Source organism: Sardina pilchardus, chromosome 19, assembly GCF_963854185.1.
Source record: "Sardina pilchardus chromosome 19, fSarPil1.1, whole genome shotgun sequence".
In the NCBI taxonomy this organism is placed as follows: domain Eukaryota; kingdom Metazoa; phylum Chordata; class Actinopteri; order Clupeiformes; family Clupeidae; genus Sardina; species Sardina pilchardus.
In genome coordinates, this window is record NC_085012.1 from 7,315,558 (window position 1) to 7,335,165 (window position 19,608).

General features: G+C 43.3%; 1 protein-coding gene and 1 long non-coding RNA gene across 2 annotated transcripts in view; one reads left to right on the top strand and one right to left on the bottom strand.

Moving 5' to 3' along the window:
- Positions 1-2,012: 2,012 nt before the first annotated feature.
- On the bottom strand, positions 2,013-3,630 carry LOC134066094 (uncharacterized). The gene is made up of 4 exons (XR_009936372.1): positions 3,585-3,630; positions 3,287-3,333; positions 2,881-2,965; positions 2,013-2,526 (listed from the first exon to the last, which is right to left on the bottom strand). It is a non-coding gene; the product is annotated as an uncharacterized LOC134066094 (long non-coding RNA).
- Positions 3,631-11,828: 8,198 nt separating this feature from the next.
- Positions 11,829-19,608, top strand: part of asap1b (ArfGAP with SH3 domain, ankyrin repeat and PH domain 1b) — an 87,435-nt gene continuing 79,655 nt past the window's right edge. The window contains exons 1-3 of the mRNA XM_062521248.1: positions 11,829-11,957; positions 12,323-12,402; positions 13,692-13,818. Coding sequence (XP_062377232.1) covers positions 12,344-12,402; positions 13,692-13,818 — 186 coding nt within the window. The 5' untranslated portion in view covers positions 11,829-11,957; positions 12,323-12,343. The remainder of the gene's footprint in view (positions 11,958-12,322; positions 12,403-13,691; positions 13,819-19,608) is intronic.

A 19,608-nucleotide genomic window follows, 5' to 3' on the forward strand; every position in this document is an offset into this window, starting at 1 on the left:
CAATGTTCCCACACCTTCCTAAAGTTCAATGACTTTTCAAGGATTTCACAGGTCCAATTCCCTCACATTCAAAGACCCAATAGTTTAAGACATGGATCAAGGTTAATTGTTATAAATTGTTCACAATAACTGTATAGCTTTACAGTAACTCAGAGACAACATTTTAAAAAAGAGAGAGGCTTGAATGTGTCAATGCTTATCAATTGTGCTTCAGTGATGGCTGAAAAAGTAGTTATATTGCCTTCCCTAACAGAACATATACAAATACTGTAATTCAAACACTTTTGGTTATGGTTATGGTGATTTAGCAGACGCCTTTGTCCAAAGCGACATACAAATAAATAACAATACAAATTAAATTAACAGTGAACAATTACAAAATAGGGAGAATAGCAATATTATCAATAAAACAACTTTTAATTACCTATGTCTGTTTATGTATATTTTCAAACATTGTCAAGGCCTTGACCCCAAGCCCATCTACTTTATTCTACTGGGTGCAGGCAGGGTCACCATCTTGCCCCCTGTGCCAGGTCAGAGGGGCTCCAGAGCACATCTTCAGTAGCGGCCCAAGAGCCTTGGGCAAGAACACTTTCCTCTTTGCAAAGTCACCTTTGCAATATCATTTCTGTGCTGTACCTCACAGATAAGACATGCTTTGCACATGCAGGCCTTTCACAACAAATGTACACTTTCAACAATCGGAAAAACAGTTTGACCGATGTGCAACACACAAACACACAGACAGACACTCCAAATTGTTCCACAAAGTTGGGAGCATGGAATTGTCCAAGATCTCTTGGATTGCTGAAGCATTCAGAGTTCCTTTCACTGGAAGAGGCCAAGCCCAGCTCGGGGATGGCCCCTTCCTGTTCCACCTTGACTGTGCACCAGTGCACAAAGCAAGGTCCATAAAGACATAGATGACAGAGTTTGGTGTGGAATGGATGAACTTGACTGGCCTGCAAGGCCTATCGGACTGCAGTGAATATAGACGATCATGTCAGTACTTTGATCCCTGTGGGCTCCTTGCACCTTTTCCCAAGTTCAATCAAAGAAGCGGCCCAACATGCCTCTAATCATTATTCATTCTGTCCCTCTGTGTGTGAGAACGTATATATAAGGACCCCGGAAAGACCGGAAAATACGGTACTTTATGTGATCTAGTATTTATCAATATTTTTTGCATCACTTAAACAACATAAAACTTGGCACTGCACTTATACTTTTGCCCGTAGCAAGACTACTGCCAAGTTTGAAATCAATCAGAGGAACGGTTCGACAGATGTGCAACACACACACACACGCATACACACACACACACACACACACACACACACACACACACACACACACACACACACACACACACACACAAATCTATCAGGTTTTTATATGACAGTGAAACCATTATAAAGATCCTTGCTTACAGTAATCTGTGTAACCTGAAACATATAAAACATTGTAACCTGTAAGGGCTATATATGACGTTGTATGAGGAAAACGAGTAAGGGGCCACTTTCAAGAGTAAATCATACAAGTTTTGTAAAGAAAAATACATGCTGGCAGTATACGTTTTTTATGTTTTCATATGGGCAGTTTGTGTGCTTACATGTGTGCTTACACACCTGGTTGATGTGATTATTCAATTTGTTCATTAGTGTGGACATTGGCAAGCCAGGGCTTTGTAATGAGAAGGAAGTACCTTACAATCTTTATCTGTGTATAAGGTGTGAAAATGTGTTTTACGTTTTGACATTCACGGTGTGTAATGTTTTGCAAAAAGTGTGAAGCTGAATTTGTGCTTACTGTTTGCGCAGGTGTTTTGCTTCTTAAGTGTTAAGTTTTGTTAACTGTCTTATAATCTTAATTCTAGTGTGTAAACGATTGGAAAAAACTGTAACCTACAGGAGCAGGAGGTCAAAAGTAGAGACAGATGCAAGAACGTGAAAGTGAAGGGAAAGGGCAATGTATGTTTTTAAAGAAAATTATGAAAGGAGAGCACTAAGAGGTAAATGCTGTAGAAGATATTTATTTCGTCACAAAAAAGGAGAGACCAAGTGGCATTGCGCTCATATGACTGACTCTCACTCCTTGTTGAGGTGAGGAGCCTTGCAGCCTCTCAGTCAGCTTGAGCGTGAGGGAGGGAACGCATGCGGTCTTTGGTATTATTTGCCCTCAATGGTGCCTTACAGGCAGCGCTGGCCTCAAGGCACTACTCCCCTCAGTTTAGGGGTAGGATGAGGGTTGAGGGGGTGAAGGTTAGGAATAGGGTAAAGGTAGTGCCTTTTAGGCTGTGCTGCCTGGAAGGCGCTGTTGGGGGCAAAAAACACCATTGAGCAACGCATGCCGTGACATGAGGGGTGCTATACTCTTCCTGTTCACAGCTGTCATCTCCACCACCCCTCATCTCCACCACTCGGTCTGCTCTTGAACCGTCTCTTCAATTTCTTAAACGGTTTCTTAAAAAGTCGGTCCAAGGTGCGCGCTTGTTGCGCTCGATTGCTTCACCAGGTCCCAGCTCCTCTGCATTACGAAACAGATCAGTGATTTTACACCATTGTTGTTTTCATTTTATTACACATCCTCAGTTATTTCTCTTGTTCATTTGTATGGAAAAAACTCTTAGACATCAGCTGACATTTTCTTGAATAAGAGCGTGATTCACTCATTTTAAAAGCACTGTTGCACATTAGTAATGTAGTGCTCTGACATGGTTAGTTTGGATTGGCTGAAACAAAATACACATTTGATTGAAATACAAACTGGATGACTTATTTATATAAAAGTGCATTTGTACTTATTGCATTCATACCATAACTATAAAATGTCTTAATATATTCTTAAATATTCTTTTTATTCAATCTTTGAATCTCTCACCTGCTGGGATGTTGTTACGTTCAGACAGGATGACGCCATCTTCATCTGACAGTTCCCCAGCAAGTTCCCCCACCAGGAGAAAGAGCTGTGAGAAAAATAAAGATTTAACTTATATTGCAGATCACTATTCATAGAAGTGAAAATGTGTATAAAAATATGTGTCATAATTTGCAAATTGACCTTAAAATTACCTTGACATTTGAATACAGTATGTAAACAATAAAGTAATTTGAAAGTGATGCAAATGATTCTGTCAGAAATGATCACTCAGCTGCTGCATGCATGTTGTCATGGCAAAGATATCTGCTGGCATAATATCTAATGGTGGTGTCACAGCGATCAGTTCTGGTATTTTGTTGTATCAAAACACTAAATTCAACTTGATCAACAAAATATACCAACTCACCGCAATTACCAGAACCAGTTTGCGGACCATTCTTCAAGTTGCTGTCTCTTGAAAGGACGAGACATATTAAAAACATTTAACCCTGATAAATATTATCTCAACAACAGCCAACCATCTCCTCTCCAGACACACCGTGTTTTTTTTTCAGTTTAAATACTGAACAAACAGATAGATAAGGAACAATTCGTTGAGTTTGACAAATCAGAGTTTAGAATCATGGACTTCATATTTAATTCCCCACAATCACCAACATCAATTAAATAAATAAATATGTGAGAGATGCACAGCTGATACTCACCTCCAAAGACAACTGCAAAGCACACTTGCACACTTGTGGAGTGAAGAGGTGCTTTGTATGTGTGTCCTTATAAGTCATTTCATCAAGGGGATTTGGGAGGGGTCTTTTTCGTCATCATTTTGGTCATCGGATTTCACTCACTGTAATGGGAGGACCAAGGCTGAAAAGAACTTTTACTCTTCTGATGTTTTTGAATTTGCTATACAAACAAATACTTCACTGACAGTAACTTGACATAAAGTACAACAGTATTTATTGCAGATTTCTCCTTATTATAAAGTTAACCTTGCCGACAGTTAATAACTTATTCTGATCCTGTAATTTTTGGATCTTCACTGCTTTTAAAAAGCTGGAAGCTTGAAAACTTGGGACTGTTTATTTCCATGGGAAACAAGTGTTCAAAATGAGATCTCTCCTTTGTCTTTCCCAGGGGTTCTCAACCTTTTGCAAGCTGGGCCCCCCAAAGCTGGATTATGAAGTTGGGGCCCCCCTCCGACCAGCGCCACCCCCACTACACCACCTTGCATATAGTCTATAATGAGGCATTGTAATCACAGGTATATTTTTGGTTGACAGGTTCAAAACTGCACGAAATTGTAGGTACAGTAAGTGTAGGATCATTATGACACCCTCTGAATGTATGCCAAGTTGTGTGTAATTTGGTTCTTGGGGGACCATACAATTAATGAATATATGTGTACATTTAGTGTACGTGCATGCACAAACACATATAAAAATACAGTACAGGCACACACACTCAGGCACACACACACACTCGACAAACTCACAGACAGAGAAGCACACATACACAAAAGCACAAAAGAGATTCTTCTTTCAGATATCTTTGCTTCATTGCTGCACCTCACAGATAAGACATTGCAGATCTTTCACAACATGTACCCTTTCAGAATGTCAACATCCAGAGTTGAAAGAGTTAGGAAATATTTCTTGATCTTTATTCATGCCTGTCTGTACAAGGCAAGTAAGTGTTTTGTTTGTATAGCGCTTTTCACAGATAAAATCACAACGTGCTTACAATACATAATAAAATACAAATAAGCAGAGTAAAAGTCATGGCATTAGATACACGTTTTAAAAGAGAATAAAAAAGAGAAGGAAATAATAAAAGAAAAAGGCAATAGATAAATAAGGAACCAAAAAAGGAACTAAAAAAGGTACAGTAACGTCACAGGTTTAAATAGGCCACCCTGAAGAGGTGGGAAACTGCAATAGTGTCTGATCCTTGAGGACTGTGTTGGTTAAATGAAAACTACAGTAATAGCATTTTCGCAAATATGTTTTGACTGAAGTGTGTATGTTTTGACTGAGGTGTGTCATTTTGCAAACAATCTAGGAATTATGCAAATGTAATGTGGTGTTTGGATAATTGTGTTTATTTGGAAAAAAATGTTCAAAATTGTGTGTAAACAATTGGAAAAAAAGTAAAAAAGTAGCCAACAAGACAATTATCCTTGCCTCAACAAACCTTCAGGTGACATAGTTGCAGATAGTCCTAGGCTACCTCTGACAGGTCAAGACCAATGAGAAAGCTAATGGTTTAATACAATAAAGATGTAACGGGGCCACCAATGAGGTACATACCAGTAGAAATGCTATGCTGAAATTCAGTGGAGATGCACTTAGCTAACCTGCACTGGAAATTAAGTTATATTAATATTATATAGCATGGATATTTAATGTTGAGATGGATATTATCTAAGCATGGCCCAAACATAACTTGTTGTCAAATAGTATAAATTACAGGCTATTTAGACTTTAAATCTAAAAAAGAGTTCTCGCAAGAGCACAATTTGAATTTGCTCAGTGAGTCACTCTGGCAAGCAGCAATGATGCCCATAACCTATTCCCTACACCCTTGCTGTCTCACATACTTTGTCAGTCAAGATATCACATTCAAAAATAGGTGGTCACATTTAAAAAAAAAGCTCATTATTGATCAGATGCTGCTGGAGAATTTGGGCCCCATGACATAAAAATACTTTTGGGCCTCCCAAATTCTTGAGGGGTTGTGTAACACCCACCAACGTAATAACTTTCCATCAGTGTAATGAATTGCTGATTTAGTGAAATGATATCTGTTTTATCAGCTGTAAGAGTATAGTTGTCAACAATTGTCACCATCTAAAATGGGTTAAACGACCCCAGCCTTTGAGCACACCAAAACCTAGTCAACCGACTGCCCTTGTGACCTTTTGATCATTTGATGATGCAACTGCCTTTTTGCACACTTGCTCTCACTTAGTTTACTTTATTTAAGACAAGCTACGTTTCGAGCCGCAGACTGTAGACTTCAGACTTGGCTCTGAAGAAGAGCCATGCGGCTCGAAACGTAACTTGTCTTAAATAAAGTAAACTAAGTGAGAGCAAGTGTGCGGACCTTTTACTTTTTTTTTTTGGATCTTAACTTTTTGGCTCCTGCACCTTTACTTGGATGTACGCACTGTTTGCAACTAAGCAACTGCCTTTTTGACCTTTTGCTTTCTTCTTGAGACAATCAAGAGAGGGCGCAATGCCTTAAGTGGTACATCATACTGGCCTTCGGGCCCGTAGTTTTGAAACTGTTGTTAGCTAATAAATGTCTTTTCTTTAAAATCTGCCTCTGTCTGCTTGCATTGAATCTTTCATAATACAGTTCTACCAAGCCCATCTACTTTATTCTACTGGGTGCAGGCAGGGTCTCCATCTTGCCCCCCTGTGCCTGGTCGCGATATTACGAATCCTACTATGGCCACGCCAAGTCCCGCCCTATGACGCGCTATGCCGCCCTCTGATTGGCGCCCTAACCCTAACCCAAACCCTAACCCTATCCTAACCCAGCACAGCGTGAGTGTCATTGAGCTCAGCCAATCAGAGGGCGGCATAGCGCGTCATAGGGCGGGACTTGGCGTGGCCATAGTAGGATTCGTAAATTTGCTGCCTGGTCAGAGGGGCCCCAGAGCACATCTTCAGTAGCGGCCCAAGAGCCTTGGGCAAGAACACTTTCCTCTTTGCAAAGTCACCTTTGCAATATCATTTCTGTGCTGTACCTCACCGATAAGACATGCTTTGCACATGCAGGCCTTTCACAACAAATGCACACTTTCAACAATCGGAAGAACGGTTTGACCGATGTGCAACACACAAGCACACAGACAGACATTCCAAATTGTTCCACAAAGTTGGGAGCATGGAATTGTCCAAGATCTCTTGGTTATTGCTGAAGCATTCAGAGTTCCTTTCACTGGAAGAGGCCAAGCCCAGCTCGGGGATGGCCCCTTCCTGTTCTTCCTTGACTGTGCACCAGTGCACAAAGCAAGGTCCATAAAGACATGGATGAGTTTGGTGTGGAATGGATGAACTTGACTGGCCTGCAAGGCCTATCGGACTGCAGTGAATATAGAAGATCATGTCAGTACTTTGATCCCTGTGGGCTCCTTGCACCTTTTCCCAAGTTCAATCAAAGAAGCGGCCCAACATGCCTCTAATCATTATTCATTCTGTCCCTCTGTGTGTGAGAACGTGTGTGAGAATGTGTGTGTGAGAACGCTGAGTACTTTCGCACATCTGCGTCGGAGAACATCAAAGGAGTGGCAAGCTCCTGCACACTGTCTTCATTTGCAGTTTGAACTTTATTTGCTCATTTCAGCCAGATGGAATTGCCTGATGATGGTCATCTGACTGAAACGTTGCAAAATAAAGTTCAAACTGCAAATGAAGACAGTGTGTGTGGGAGCTTGCTACTTCTTTGATGTCCCTCTGTGTGTGCCATTCTCCAGGGTTACGCTGTGCCCTCCGAGAGCATCGGATGCCTCCTGCAGGTCAGAGGAGACCCTGCTTCCTGACTGGGTCTGGATCTGTTCATTTTGAGAAAGGGTGATTGATTCATTCAGTTCCCAAACTACTACAGTTTGAATCTATGTAATAATGTAGGCCTACTACTACTACTACTACTACTACTACTACTAATAATAATAATAATAATAATAATAATAATAAATCATTAAACTTGCTATCACTGAAATTGAATTGAAATTATTTTTAGTCTTGAAAAAAAAAAGATGCAAACCAGTACTTTCACTGTAAACTAGGTAGTTAAATTGGCCTACGTTACCCTATTTCAATGTCAGTCATGATGGTGGTACTTGGAGAGGCAATTGTTCTCTGAGATGGCACTCATTATTGTGAAGAGTCTGAGAACCACTGGTGTGAGGTATTATGGTCAGCACAATTATGTGGTTATGGTTATGGTTATGGTTATGGTTATGGTTATGGTTATGCGTATGGCTATGGCTATGGTTATAGTTATAGTTATGGTTATGGTTATGGCTATGGCTATGGCTATGGCTATGGTTATAGTTATGGTTATGGCTATGGCTATGGCTATGGATATAGTTATGGTTATGGTTATGGTTATGGTTATGGTTATAGTTATAGTTATGGTTATGGTTATGGTAATGGTTATGGTTATGGTTATGGTTATGGTTATGGCTATGGCTATGGCTATGGCTATGGCTATGGCTATGGCTATGGCTATGGTTATGGTTATGGTTATGGTTATGGTTATAGTTATAGTTGCTTAGCAGACGCCTTGCAATTGTTTTACTGTAAAGTTGTCCTGCTTTTTTCCCAAATCCTGGAAGAGATGGAGTCTTGTTATGGCCTGACTAAAGGATGGGTATGTCCTGACATATGCAAGCAGTGGGATCAAAACTGCTGTGGATCTGATGGAACACTTTTCCAGAAATAGATGGACCCTGCAGTTTATTACATTCACACATTTAATTAATGAATCTTTATTATTTACATTTAATTAATTTAATTAGTTAATCTTTATTGACGTGTCATTTCCCCGTGACAGTGCCACAAGGCATACATGCTTAATGCATATTAGACCTCTATTTTGACTCACCATTCAACAGAATTTTTTAAATAATAAAACAAATTAAAATGGCATGGGACAATGATAAAAATGGTGGTACCCTTCACTGAATAGTGTGTTGCACAACCTTTAGAGGTAATATTTCCCAACAAAAACTCTAACTCTGAATGAGACTGTGACTGTGCATCTGTCAACAGGTGATCTTGCCCACTCTTCCTGAACAAACAGCTCCAGCCGTCTCAAGTTTGAAAGATGCCCTCTGCAGATTGCATTTTTTTGCTCCTCCTAGAGATATTCAATGGTAATATGCCTGGACTCAAGAAAGGCAGAATAGTCCACTGTTTATTCCTTAGCAATTCCTATGTGTTTTTTGGGTGTGTCTTGGGCCGTTATCCTGTTGGAGGAGGTCTTTGGTATTATTTGCCCTCAATGGTGCCTTCTAGGCAGCGCTGCCTTCAAGGCACTACTCCCCTAGGTTTAGGGGTAGGATGAGGGTTGAGGGGTTAGGAAAGGAATAGGGTAAAGGTAGTGCCTTTTAGGCTGTGCTGCCTGGAAGGTGCCGTTGGGGGCAAAAAACACCATTGAGCGTTGGAGGACTCATTACTGTACCTGCGACTGATACTGAGCTGCCTGACACTCGGATGTATGTTTTGCTCCAGGAAGCCTTCTAGTCTTGAGAATTCATTGTGCCCTGTATAGACACTGCAAAAGATCATTTTTCAACATTTTTTCTCTATCTCTATCTTTTTTTAAAAAATAGATATGGTGTTTTTTTTTTGACACATAGAGCTGATGTGACTTGCCGATAAGCTTCTTGTTGCCAATACGTTTTGTCCCATCAGTCCAAAGGACATTTCTCCAGAAGGATGTCTTGACAATTTGCAATTCCAGTCTGTTTTAGTTTTTTTTATAATGATTTCTTTCAAGCGACATCTCTTCATGTGCACATACTGTACGCTCCCAGCCACCCACCTGAGCTAGGTGGGCCTCTGAGCTTGGAGCAGGTGAGATGAGTCAGGAGGAATGTTGTTGTGACACCCTGTCACCACTAGATGGACACTTGTGTCAAATTCTTGTGTTGAACACTGACCATATAAAAAGGTGTTGAACCTACCAACGGTAATTTTCCTGTTTATTGTGTTATAAGTGGATGTAGATATCATAACTAGATGACGCCTCAGAATGGGCCAATGCCGCCGCCATCTTTGTTCAGTCATTTGACGTTCAAGTAAACTCTAATCGCATCCTATAAGCAGTTCAAAAGATGCCTGACTTTTGTGCTGCATTTGGGATTCCAATCCAAATCAATAACAGCCTATATCAGATACACCGATGTGATTGGTGCAGGTCGGCTCCAAGGACATGGGTAATGACCATCATTCCTGATTGCCAGAGTGACTCGCTGAGCAAATTCAAATGGTGCTCTCGCGAGAATTCTTGATTTCCTTGGTAAGATCTTTGGTCTTCTTAACCTATTTGCTCAAATTAAAATGGTCTCATCATGGTTTGCCCTTGCATCTGTGAAGAGTGAGAGAGCCTACTACTCTATAACACTTGCAGCCATTGCAGGTTTTGTCACTGGCCATTGGCATCAAATAAGGGCCATACATAGTGTTACTTTTTCTCGAAAAAAATACATGCAGTAGGCTACCAAGTTTATTGTATTGGCGATATGTTAATAACACTGTTAGAATACTGTAACAATCTTTCATTGGTATTTGATAGCTATGCATTGCACTTTGAGCCTGAGATCCAATCCTCTTTTTACAGTGGACACGTCTGTGTGTGTGTGTAGCCCCCACCCAGTCAGGAAGAAAGATCAGTTAAGGCCAATGCTTTTAGCAGTGATTCATAACTCCTCGCTATAAATACACAATGATTTGCCAGGCCAACTGGAGACATTCAGTCACTGGGGAGGAAATCGATACAAAAGCACTCTGATTGGCAACATGACCCTTTTCATGAGTGCTTTTCAATATTTAAGAGCTGGTCAGTGATATTGGATGGAAAAAGCCCAGCTCTCAATAGCTTATTTCTCTTTCACTTCTCTACGTCCCTGAGGAATTACGATAATGTATTTCATGAATATACTGTACATTATCAATAACGTAATAAGACACTGTCTGGCAGCAGACTGTCAATGAACATACAGTATGATGGCTGAGAGCCTGGTTTATGACTCCTAATTTGTCACTGCTAATTGAGGACAGCCAATAAAACGGTAAGATAGTACCTTAGTATTATGGTGTTTTAGTGAGGTTGGCTTTCATGACATAATGTACAGAAAAGTACATTATGTCAAAGTTCTGTGGCAAGGCAAGGCAACACATTTCTGAGTCAGTAACTCACAACTACTGTATATGCAAAGCGTTGCTTTCAGGTTTTCAAAGACATGTCAAGACACAAGTTATTGGAAACCCTTTGGAAACAAGCGACAGCCGAGGGTGGCATGGGAACTTGTGCTCTCCTGCATGTCAGCCGAAAGAAAGAGATGAGCCTGACTGGAGATGTCATGAACAGGGAACCCTGCAGTTGGGGTAGATTCCAAGCATTCTTGAGGGGGAGGGGGACAGGGGAGGCTAGGAATTACGCAATTACGTTTTTTTAAAGGGGGGGGGGGGGGGGGGGGGGGGTCGAGTGTGTGTCTGAACAAAGCACTACAAATTCTAAAAGTACAGAATATGTAAACGTTTTGGGACCCCCCATACCTACCATCATTCAGTGATGATCTTACATGTCATACAGAATGTAATATTCTGCAACTAATTAATAATAGCAATAAGAATACATTTTATAGGCTAGTGTACTGGTAGTACAAGGCATATGCATACATAGTCCATAAACTATTTTGGAAAAGGTGGGTTTTAATCAGTAGCCTACAAGCTACATTGATTTACAGACTGGTTTTCTTTAACATTCTTTTTCCCAGAAAACATGAGATGTTGATAGAGTACTTTGAATTTTCCTCAAAACATTTGAAGAAATGTAATTAATCTTGACATGAAGATTAACCAAAAGTTGGCATGCAGCAACAGCCTTAAGCAAATACAAACTTTTCGGAGCGCCTCCACTTCCATTCTCAAGATTGGGGTTGGTCGCATGCCACAGGGGCTCCCGAGGAAGCACCACTTGCTCGCAGTGTTTACCCAAATCTCATATTTCCTGTTTGAAGGCTTCTGGATTTCCTCAGTTCCTGTCCTCTCAGCTTTTAGACCCTGTCCCATTGTAACGGGCCAGTTTTTTTTTTCTCTACTCACATGGTAGACTACCGTCTCCCCTCTCCTCAAAGCCTTGTCGAGGATCTGTTCACGGGACTAGTTGGAGAATGTAACACATTTTCCAAAAGGCTGTAAATCGTCAGTTTACCTTGCACATTGGATTAGAAAATCCGGGCGAAATGAAGTTAACATGAGGACCGCTGGAAACCACTTGGATTACAGTTTTTTTGGGATTTGTGGCTACACAGCATTCGACTAAGACTTTCATCTGTCGGGGTGAGTCAGTCAAAAATAATGGCAAACACATTCAGCTACATTTTGTAATCTTTTGTAACAGCATGTGATCTGACGCGTCACTGTAAAGGTAGCCTATTTAGATCAGCCTATGTTCAGGTTTAGAAGACACATGATTTGGAAGTGGGGACTAGGGACCTTAACCTTCCTCACGCATAGCCGACAATCATCACAAGTTTCTAAGAGACAGACCTGTGTTATTATTGTGCTAAGTTTGCCTGCGTAGTTAAAGTGTTTTTTGTTCAAAGGAAGGTGACGCGCGGCGCAACCACTTTGTGCCATCCTGTCTCTCCGTCAGAGCCAGCTCAATTGACATAACACCATGTGATTTTATTTATTTCATTTAGGTTACAAAGTGACTGTCTGTCATGAGATCCTCGGCTTCCCGCCTGTCAAGTTTTTCCTCAAAAGATTCTTTATGGAACCGGTAAGAGGCAGCTTGGTTGTCCAGTTACAAAGATGAGCGTGGCACATTGTTTACCATTTGATATTAGCCTACAGTTCTATATCGACACATAGCCTAATTATGCACAGTAGCCTACCCTGCCTACACTAGATTTTAATGGAATATTTCAATAGCCTACCCTCACAAATCTAGAAAACATGGTAGTCTTGGATTAACAGGGACTGCATTTCAGAGTTTTGCCTGTAGGATACGCACTTGTTACATCGCAGAATAGGTCTACACAGTAAGTTGATAGGCTACTGCGTAAAGCGTTTCTGTTTCAGCAGTTGACGAATACACCAAACTGGACAAATAACTTGATAGACAAATGGTGATAGACATTAAGCCTATGAAACAATAATTATGATGGTCTATTAGGTTTTTTTGCCCTTTCCTTATAGGCTATCTCTTAATAATAATAATAATAATAATAATAAAAACAAGAGCTAGGGTAGGCTATTAGACGAATTATCTTTAATGTTATTATTCATTGATTTTATAGGCCTACAGTAGACTAGTATAGGTATAGAAAGGATACATTAATTTAGGTCTAGTGTGGAATACCCAAATCCCTGTTAGGCTGCCACCACCACCAAATGCCCGCTCTTTGGCTTTAGCAAATGCTCAAGATCCGAAGCATGCGCAGAGTTCTTCCTTGTTTGTCTCCGTCATTGTGGGTGGGTGAGTTTCCACAGAGTGATAGAGATACAGAGAGGGAGAGTGTGAACGAATGTCAGAAACAGCGCTGCGTATTTTAAAGAGATATAGAGGGAGCCAAAAGCTGAGCTCAAATCAGAACAGTGACATACTAAAGATAATCGCAAATAGGCTATAGCAGAGATATTTTCTCCACCAAATAACACCAAGGTGTCGGACTTTGCCATCGCCTGGAAAACGTTATGAGGGCATCCGCTATTCCATTTTACAGCTTGCATTGGAACCGTTTGGATAATATTTAAAACCTCGTGATTGAACAAAGTCAGAGTTAAGGGACCCAAAAGCTTGGGAAGGGTGAGCCCGTCATCCCTTCCTCAAGGGAAACGTTTAGCCCGAGGAGTTGAACTTGTGAAGTATTTCAAGAGAATCGACAAACGGCGGAGTGTAGCGTACTGTTTTCGCCAACTGCTGCCTTGCCTCGCTGCGTGTCTAAAGATTAGGCATACCGTTATATAGCCCACCGCGCCATTCAACCCATAACTTAGCCCTTTTCATGCTTTCGATTCTTTGAGCACAATTTCCATATTTTCTGTTTGGACAACACCTAACTGCAGGATGCCGGATCAGATATCGGTATCCGAGTTTCTCGCCGAGACGACGGAGGATTACAACTCTCCTACGACATCCAGTTTCACCACACGGCTGCAGAGCTGCAGGAACACGGTCGGCGTTTTGGAGGAGGTAAGGCCACAGGCTGAGAGAGCAAAGTACCCTATAAACTTGTTTTCTTCGAGAACGCATGGGTGGCCTATGTTGGCAAAGCAGCACTGACTTTACCAAGATGTGATGACCAACTTCCCCCAACCCGCAATTAGGCAGTCGCGGAAATTAGTCTCATACACATGGGTAGCCTCTGTCTTGTGGGTTGGGTATCTGGCTATTGAGCATGCTGCTAACGTGAGGATATATCCATAGATGGCACATCAAAGATCGTTGGATTGCATGGAATGAGTAAGAGAAGATATGTTAGTGTAGGCGTGTGTGCATTTGCATGCTTCTTCATCACAGGCCTAGGGTATACCTCCATCAGCTCATAAGTCTCAAAGTTAGCCTGTCTTCTAGTCTTAGTTATGCACACTAGCTATCCGTGAGACAGTAGATTCAATCAAGGTCATGGTATATCCAAGATAAATGTTGTGCCTGCCTGTGCCGTTATCCCAGCGATGTGCGTATTTAGTATCAGAGCGATATGGACACACTGGCTTTTGTGGCTACTTTTGATCACTTTGTTTACATCCGTGTGACAGTGTTGCCATTTGAACAGTTGGTTGGTTCAGCCAGGTCATTACCATGAATGACGTGCTCACATGGCTAAAGTTAAGAGGGATTATCTTAATTGTGGTTGAATCTTCCAGCACGGTTTAAACCTGGGATCTTCTGGCAGTAGCAGGATCATGCATCTTTGACTGAGCGCATCCGTTCACAAATAAGTCATATTGTTTTTAATTCCTCAATCTAGGCAGCCAGCCCATTGCAGTTCTTTAGTCGTTTGAAATGTTTACCCATTAATAGCTTTAAGATGGCTCACTGTGGCGTTCAGCGTGAACTATATGCAAGCATGGGCTATGGCCCTGGGCTGTGTTACCTTGTCAAATTAGAGGCTGCATGAATAAAGGGTAGTTTAATTTGAAAACATGGAGCTCTTACATCAACCTTGTGCCAGCCATGCAATGGTGTTATATAAGTTGCTAGGATCAGTATAGCCGGCCAGACTACACTCGTTCACTTTGGCATCAAACTGCAGTTACTGCTTTACAATGTAATGCAAGGTCAAGATCATAGAATCATTCATGTCAGGGAAGTGTTTAGTGCTAGTTTGTGTAAGTGTGCATTTGAAGATAAAACAAAACAACAATGCACCCGTGTCTACTGTACTGTACATGTGGTCCTGGTAGGACTCAGACATGTGTGCATTGACTCACCATCTGATGTGAGTGGCCCATATGTGTGAGTTCAGCCTCATGTCATATGTGGAGACGGCCTGATACAGAGTCTATTGCTATTGTCTAGGGTTAGTGTGTGTAAGGGTGTAATAGGCCTGGCATCCAACTTGATCTGCTTATCATACAGTATATGGAAATATCAACAGTAAGTTTTGCAGACCTCGATATCTGTGTGTGTGTGTGTGTGTGTGTGTGCGCGCGCGCACACCCGTATGTATCCTCCTCTTGTGTCGTAATGCAGAGAAATGTGTGAGTGTTGCTCTTGCTGCTCTGGTGTTGCCGGGCAGAGGGGGAGGGGGTGTGCTGAGTGCTTACAGCTTGCAGTAACACACACACACACACACACACACACACACACACACACACACACACACACACTCACACTCACACTCACACTCACACTCACGCACGCTCCATTACGTAACAGGCAGCTTCAACAGCTCTGGAAAGGACTGCCAAGCCCAAGCTTGGAGCTGACTGTCTGCATCAGGAAGAGAGACATAGAATCAGAGAGAGAGAGAGAGAGAGAGACAGAGACAGAGAGAGAGAGAGAGAGAGAGAGAGAGATGGTGAGAGAGAGACAGAGAGAGACACAGAGAGAGAGAGACACAGAGAGAGAGACACAGAGCGAGAGACACAGAGAGAGAGACACAGAGAGAGACACACAGAGAGAGAGACATAGAGAGAGAGAGAGACATAGAGAGAGAGAGAGCAAGAAGGAAAAAGAAAGTGTGGTAGCGAGTGCGTGGGCGTCATGAATATGGTACCCAGTACCCACACCGCCCCTCACAGGGGCATCAGCAGAGGCACTCTAGTACCCGCACAGCCCCTTACAGGGGTATCAGCAGAGGCACTCTAGTACCCACACAGCCCCTCACAGGGGCATCAGCAGAGGCACTCTAGTACCCACACAGCCCCCACAGGGGCATCAGCAGAGGCACTCTATTACCCACACCGCCCCTCACAGGGGCATCAGCAGAGGCACTCTAGTACCCACACCGCCCCTCACAGGGGCATCAGCAGAGGCACTCTAGTACCCACACAGCCCCCACAGGGGCATCAGCAGAGGCACTCTAGTACCCACACCGCCCCTCACAGGGGCATCAGCAGAGGCACTCTAGTACCCACACAGCCCCCACAGGGGCATCAGCAGAGGCACTCTATTACCCACACCGCCCCTCACAGGGGCATCAGCAGAGGCACTCTAGTAGCCACATCACCCCTCACAGGGGCATCAGCAGAGGCACTCTATTACCCACACCGCCCCTCACAGGGGCATCAGCAGAGGCACTCTAGTACCCGCACAGCCCCTCACAGGGGCATCAGCAGAGGCACTCTAGTACCCGCACAGCCCCTCACATGTTCCAGGCAGAACTCGTGAATCAGAGCTACTGTAGCGCTGGGGTTCCTTTTGTTGCTGTTTTTTGGGCACAGGAGCCCTATGAATGCACACACTCCAACACACACATATTCACACACACCCATGCACACACATATTCACGCACACACACACTTACGCGCACTCAATACTGGTTATGCGGTGAGCAGCATGTATACAACCACGCGGACAAGATGTTGGAAGATGCAGATGTATACATTTATGGCCCAGCAGAGGTTATTCATATTTGTTATGCAAGATCCCACACACACACACACACACACACACACACACACACACACACACACACACACACACATTTGTGTCCTTTTATTCTCTCTCTCGCACACATAAACACACACACACACACACACACACACACACACACACACACACACACACAAGCAGGGCATAACCACGTCACCTTAAACAGGGCCTGCGCGCCAGACGGCTGGTAAGATAAGGTCGTTGAGCAGTGTGTATCCCACAGCGGAGACTGAGGTCAAGGAAAGCTGGCTACCTGCCCTCAAGCCAACAAGGGCCAGGGGCGAGATCTGTGAGTGTGTCCCTGTGCAGCTGGCCAAAAGGAACCCGATAGAGTTGTAGCAAAGATTCTAGAATAGAGCTCTGCCCTAGAGTCTTTGGTTATAGGTTTAAAAACATTCATACCCCATGTTTCTTCACAAAGGATTCTGCTATGAGTGGATGGACTCCCATTGCCCAAGTTGATGGATGTTATGATGAACTTTTAAAAGCTGAAAATAGCAGCAGTAATGAATTGGACAGTTCTGAAATGTTTTGTATTGATGGACAAAATGTCCTCCTCTTTGTAGTATGTCCAATGGCCACCTGAGCTCACTGGAATTGCTTGAAGATGTTGACCAGCTGATGAATCCTCCTCCTTGTAGGTGTCTCACTCCATGCCTAGACAAATGTGAAGAGTTACTGGCTGGTGATTATCTGACTGGCTGGTTTTAGTTCTGTCTCCTAGCTAGATGGCTGGTCGGGGTAAGAGAACTGCTGTGTCGGGGGAGGTGGAGATGTTTGGAAGTCATATCACTTCTTCTCACTAGCGCCTTGATGTCCCACACACACACACACACACACACACACACACACACACACACACACACACACACAAAGTGCACAGAGACACCAACATTCACCCACATGGGCACAAGAGAATTGTCTGCCATTGAATTCTCAAGAATATCATAAAACATGACCACTCTCTTTAATTCACACTCAGCTGTGCCGTATGCAGGGAACCCGGTGGATGTGAGTCTCTCTAGGCTAGAGCCATCTAGCATAGTCAGATCTCTGCTCTTCTCTCTGGGTTTTCACTTTTGCCTTGTGCGGTCCTGAGAGGTTTATTACCTTCGCCAAGGAGGTTATGTTTATCCCCTTATTATCAGGGTTTGTTTGTCTGTCTGTTTGTTAGCAAGATAACTTCCAAAGTTATGAATGAATTTCGATCAGGAAAGGTCTGAATTGACCCAAGGAAGAAACCATTACATTTTGGGAGTGATCCGTATCACCGTCTGGATTCAGGAGGCGGTTATGTTTTTGCTTGGCGGAGGTCTGTGCTCTCTTTTTTTTTTTTTTTTTTTTTCCTTTTTTAGACTTTCCAACATTTGATGGCCTGTTTTTTTTTCTCAGTGTGAGACTAGTTCATGCTTCCATCGCCTCTTGCCATCAGGGCGTGAAGAGATCTCCAAAAGTGAGCATGCTCTCTTAGCTCCTAGCTCGGGCCAAAGCCTGTCTGCTCATCAGTATGATCAAAGTATGATGCTTGTTCTGTTAGCTCTCAGGACGGAGGTCCTGGAGGCCAGTCACGCAGAGGAGCTGATGAGGAGCATGTTAGTGTTTAGCATAAATGCACTTCACTGGTCTTCTCATGCTGAGGATGGATCGCTTGCACGCACACTGCACACATACACATTACACAAAGAACTTGAGGAACGTGAGCTGGCTTCAGCTGCTATCCACCAAGGTTCTCTTACACAAGTCATACACACACACACACACACACACACACACACACACACACACACACACACAAAGACTCTAAACAGACTAACTGTATTTTCACCTCTGTCTGATTCACACAAACAGTAGTCTGATGGAAGGCAAGGAGATGCAACATGATCACTCTCATTCCGAACTTGTCATCACACTGAATTGGGCCCTTTTACACACACATAAACACACTTACAAAAACATGCCAGGTGCCTACAGCATCTCAATATGATCTCATGTCATGAAGCGCACACACACACCCACCCACACACACGCACACACACACACACACACCCCTACCTCTCCTCGTCTTCCGTCTGTCTTATTTTAGCTCAGTCATTTCCCTGTGTGTGTTGACGGGGGTAAATTATGCAAGAGTACAGGGCTGAATATTTAATGGCGTAACTCGAGGGGGGCACCCCCCCTCCCCCCAGGCCTGGAATCACCTGAGGTTGCCACAGCGACGCGCCAACAACACCAGAAAGTTCCGGAATGTGCCCCTCTCCATTCGACACCGCAGCGCCCTTAGGAGACCTGATCATCGGCGTCAGATTAAAGGATGAATGCTTTCCCCCAGTGACACATTGTGCTGTATTGGCGTGCTGCCCATCTGCTGCCTTGCCCGCTGCGCCACCGCATCAGGGTGGCTTTCTTGTGCCAGGGAGTCCATTTCCACTCCTTTCAGTTGGGGGAGGGGATGTCTGGTGAGGGGGGGGTCACTGCTGCCCTTTGAGTTGCAGTGGAGTCAAATTTCTGAATACAATGTTGCTTTCACCTGAAATGTTGGCTGTGGAAGGAGTGCACAGCAAAGGAGACATTGTTGTTTAGATGTCTTCTTCCGTAGAGTTTACTGGAGCTGGAGAAGACCCACGTCCTTCTGCACTTTCAGTTATTCAACGCCGAGTCAGAGTCAACAGGGTTTCCCCCAGAAAATTTGTTAGTTAAGGTGGTGTCTGTCCAGGGGAAGGGGGCGTCGCCGTAGCGTCCCCGCCGCATCGCCGCCACTGCCCTACGATGGGGGGGGGGGGGGGGGGGGGGGGGGGGTTGAGACTGTTGGTTTGACAACGACCGAGTCTTTTAGGAGGCAAGTCTGAGTCGAGACCGAGTCTTAAAGGAGTCAAGGCCGCATCA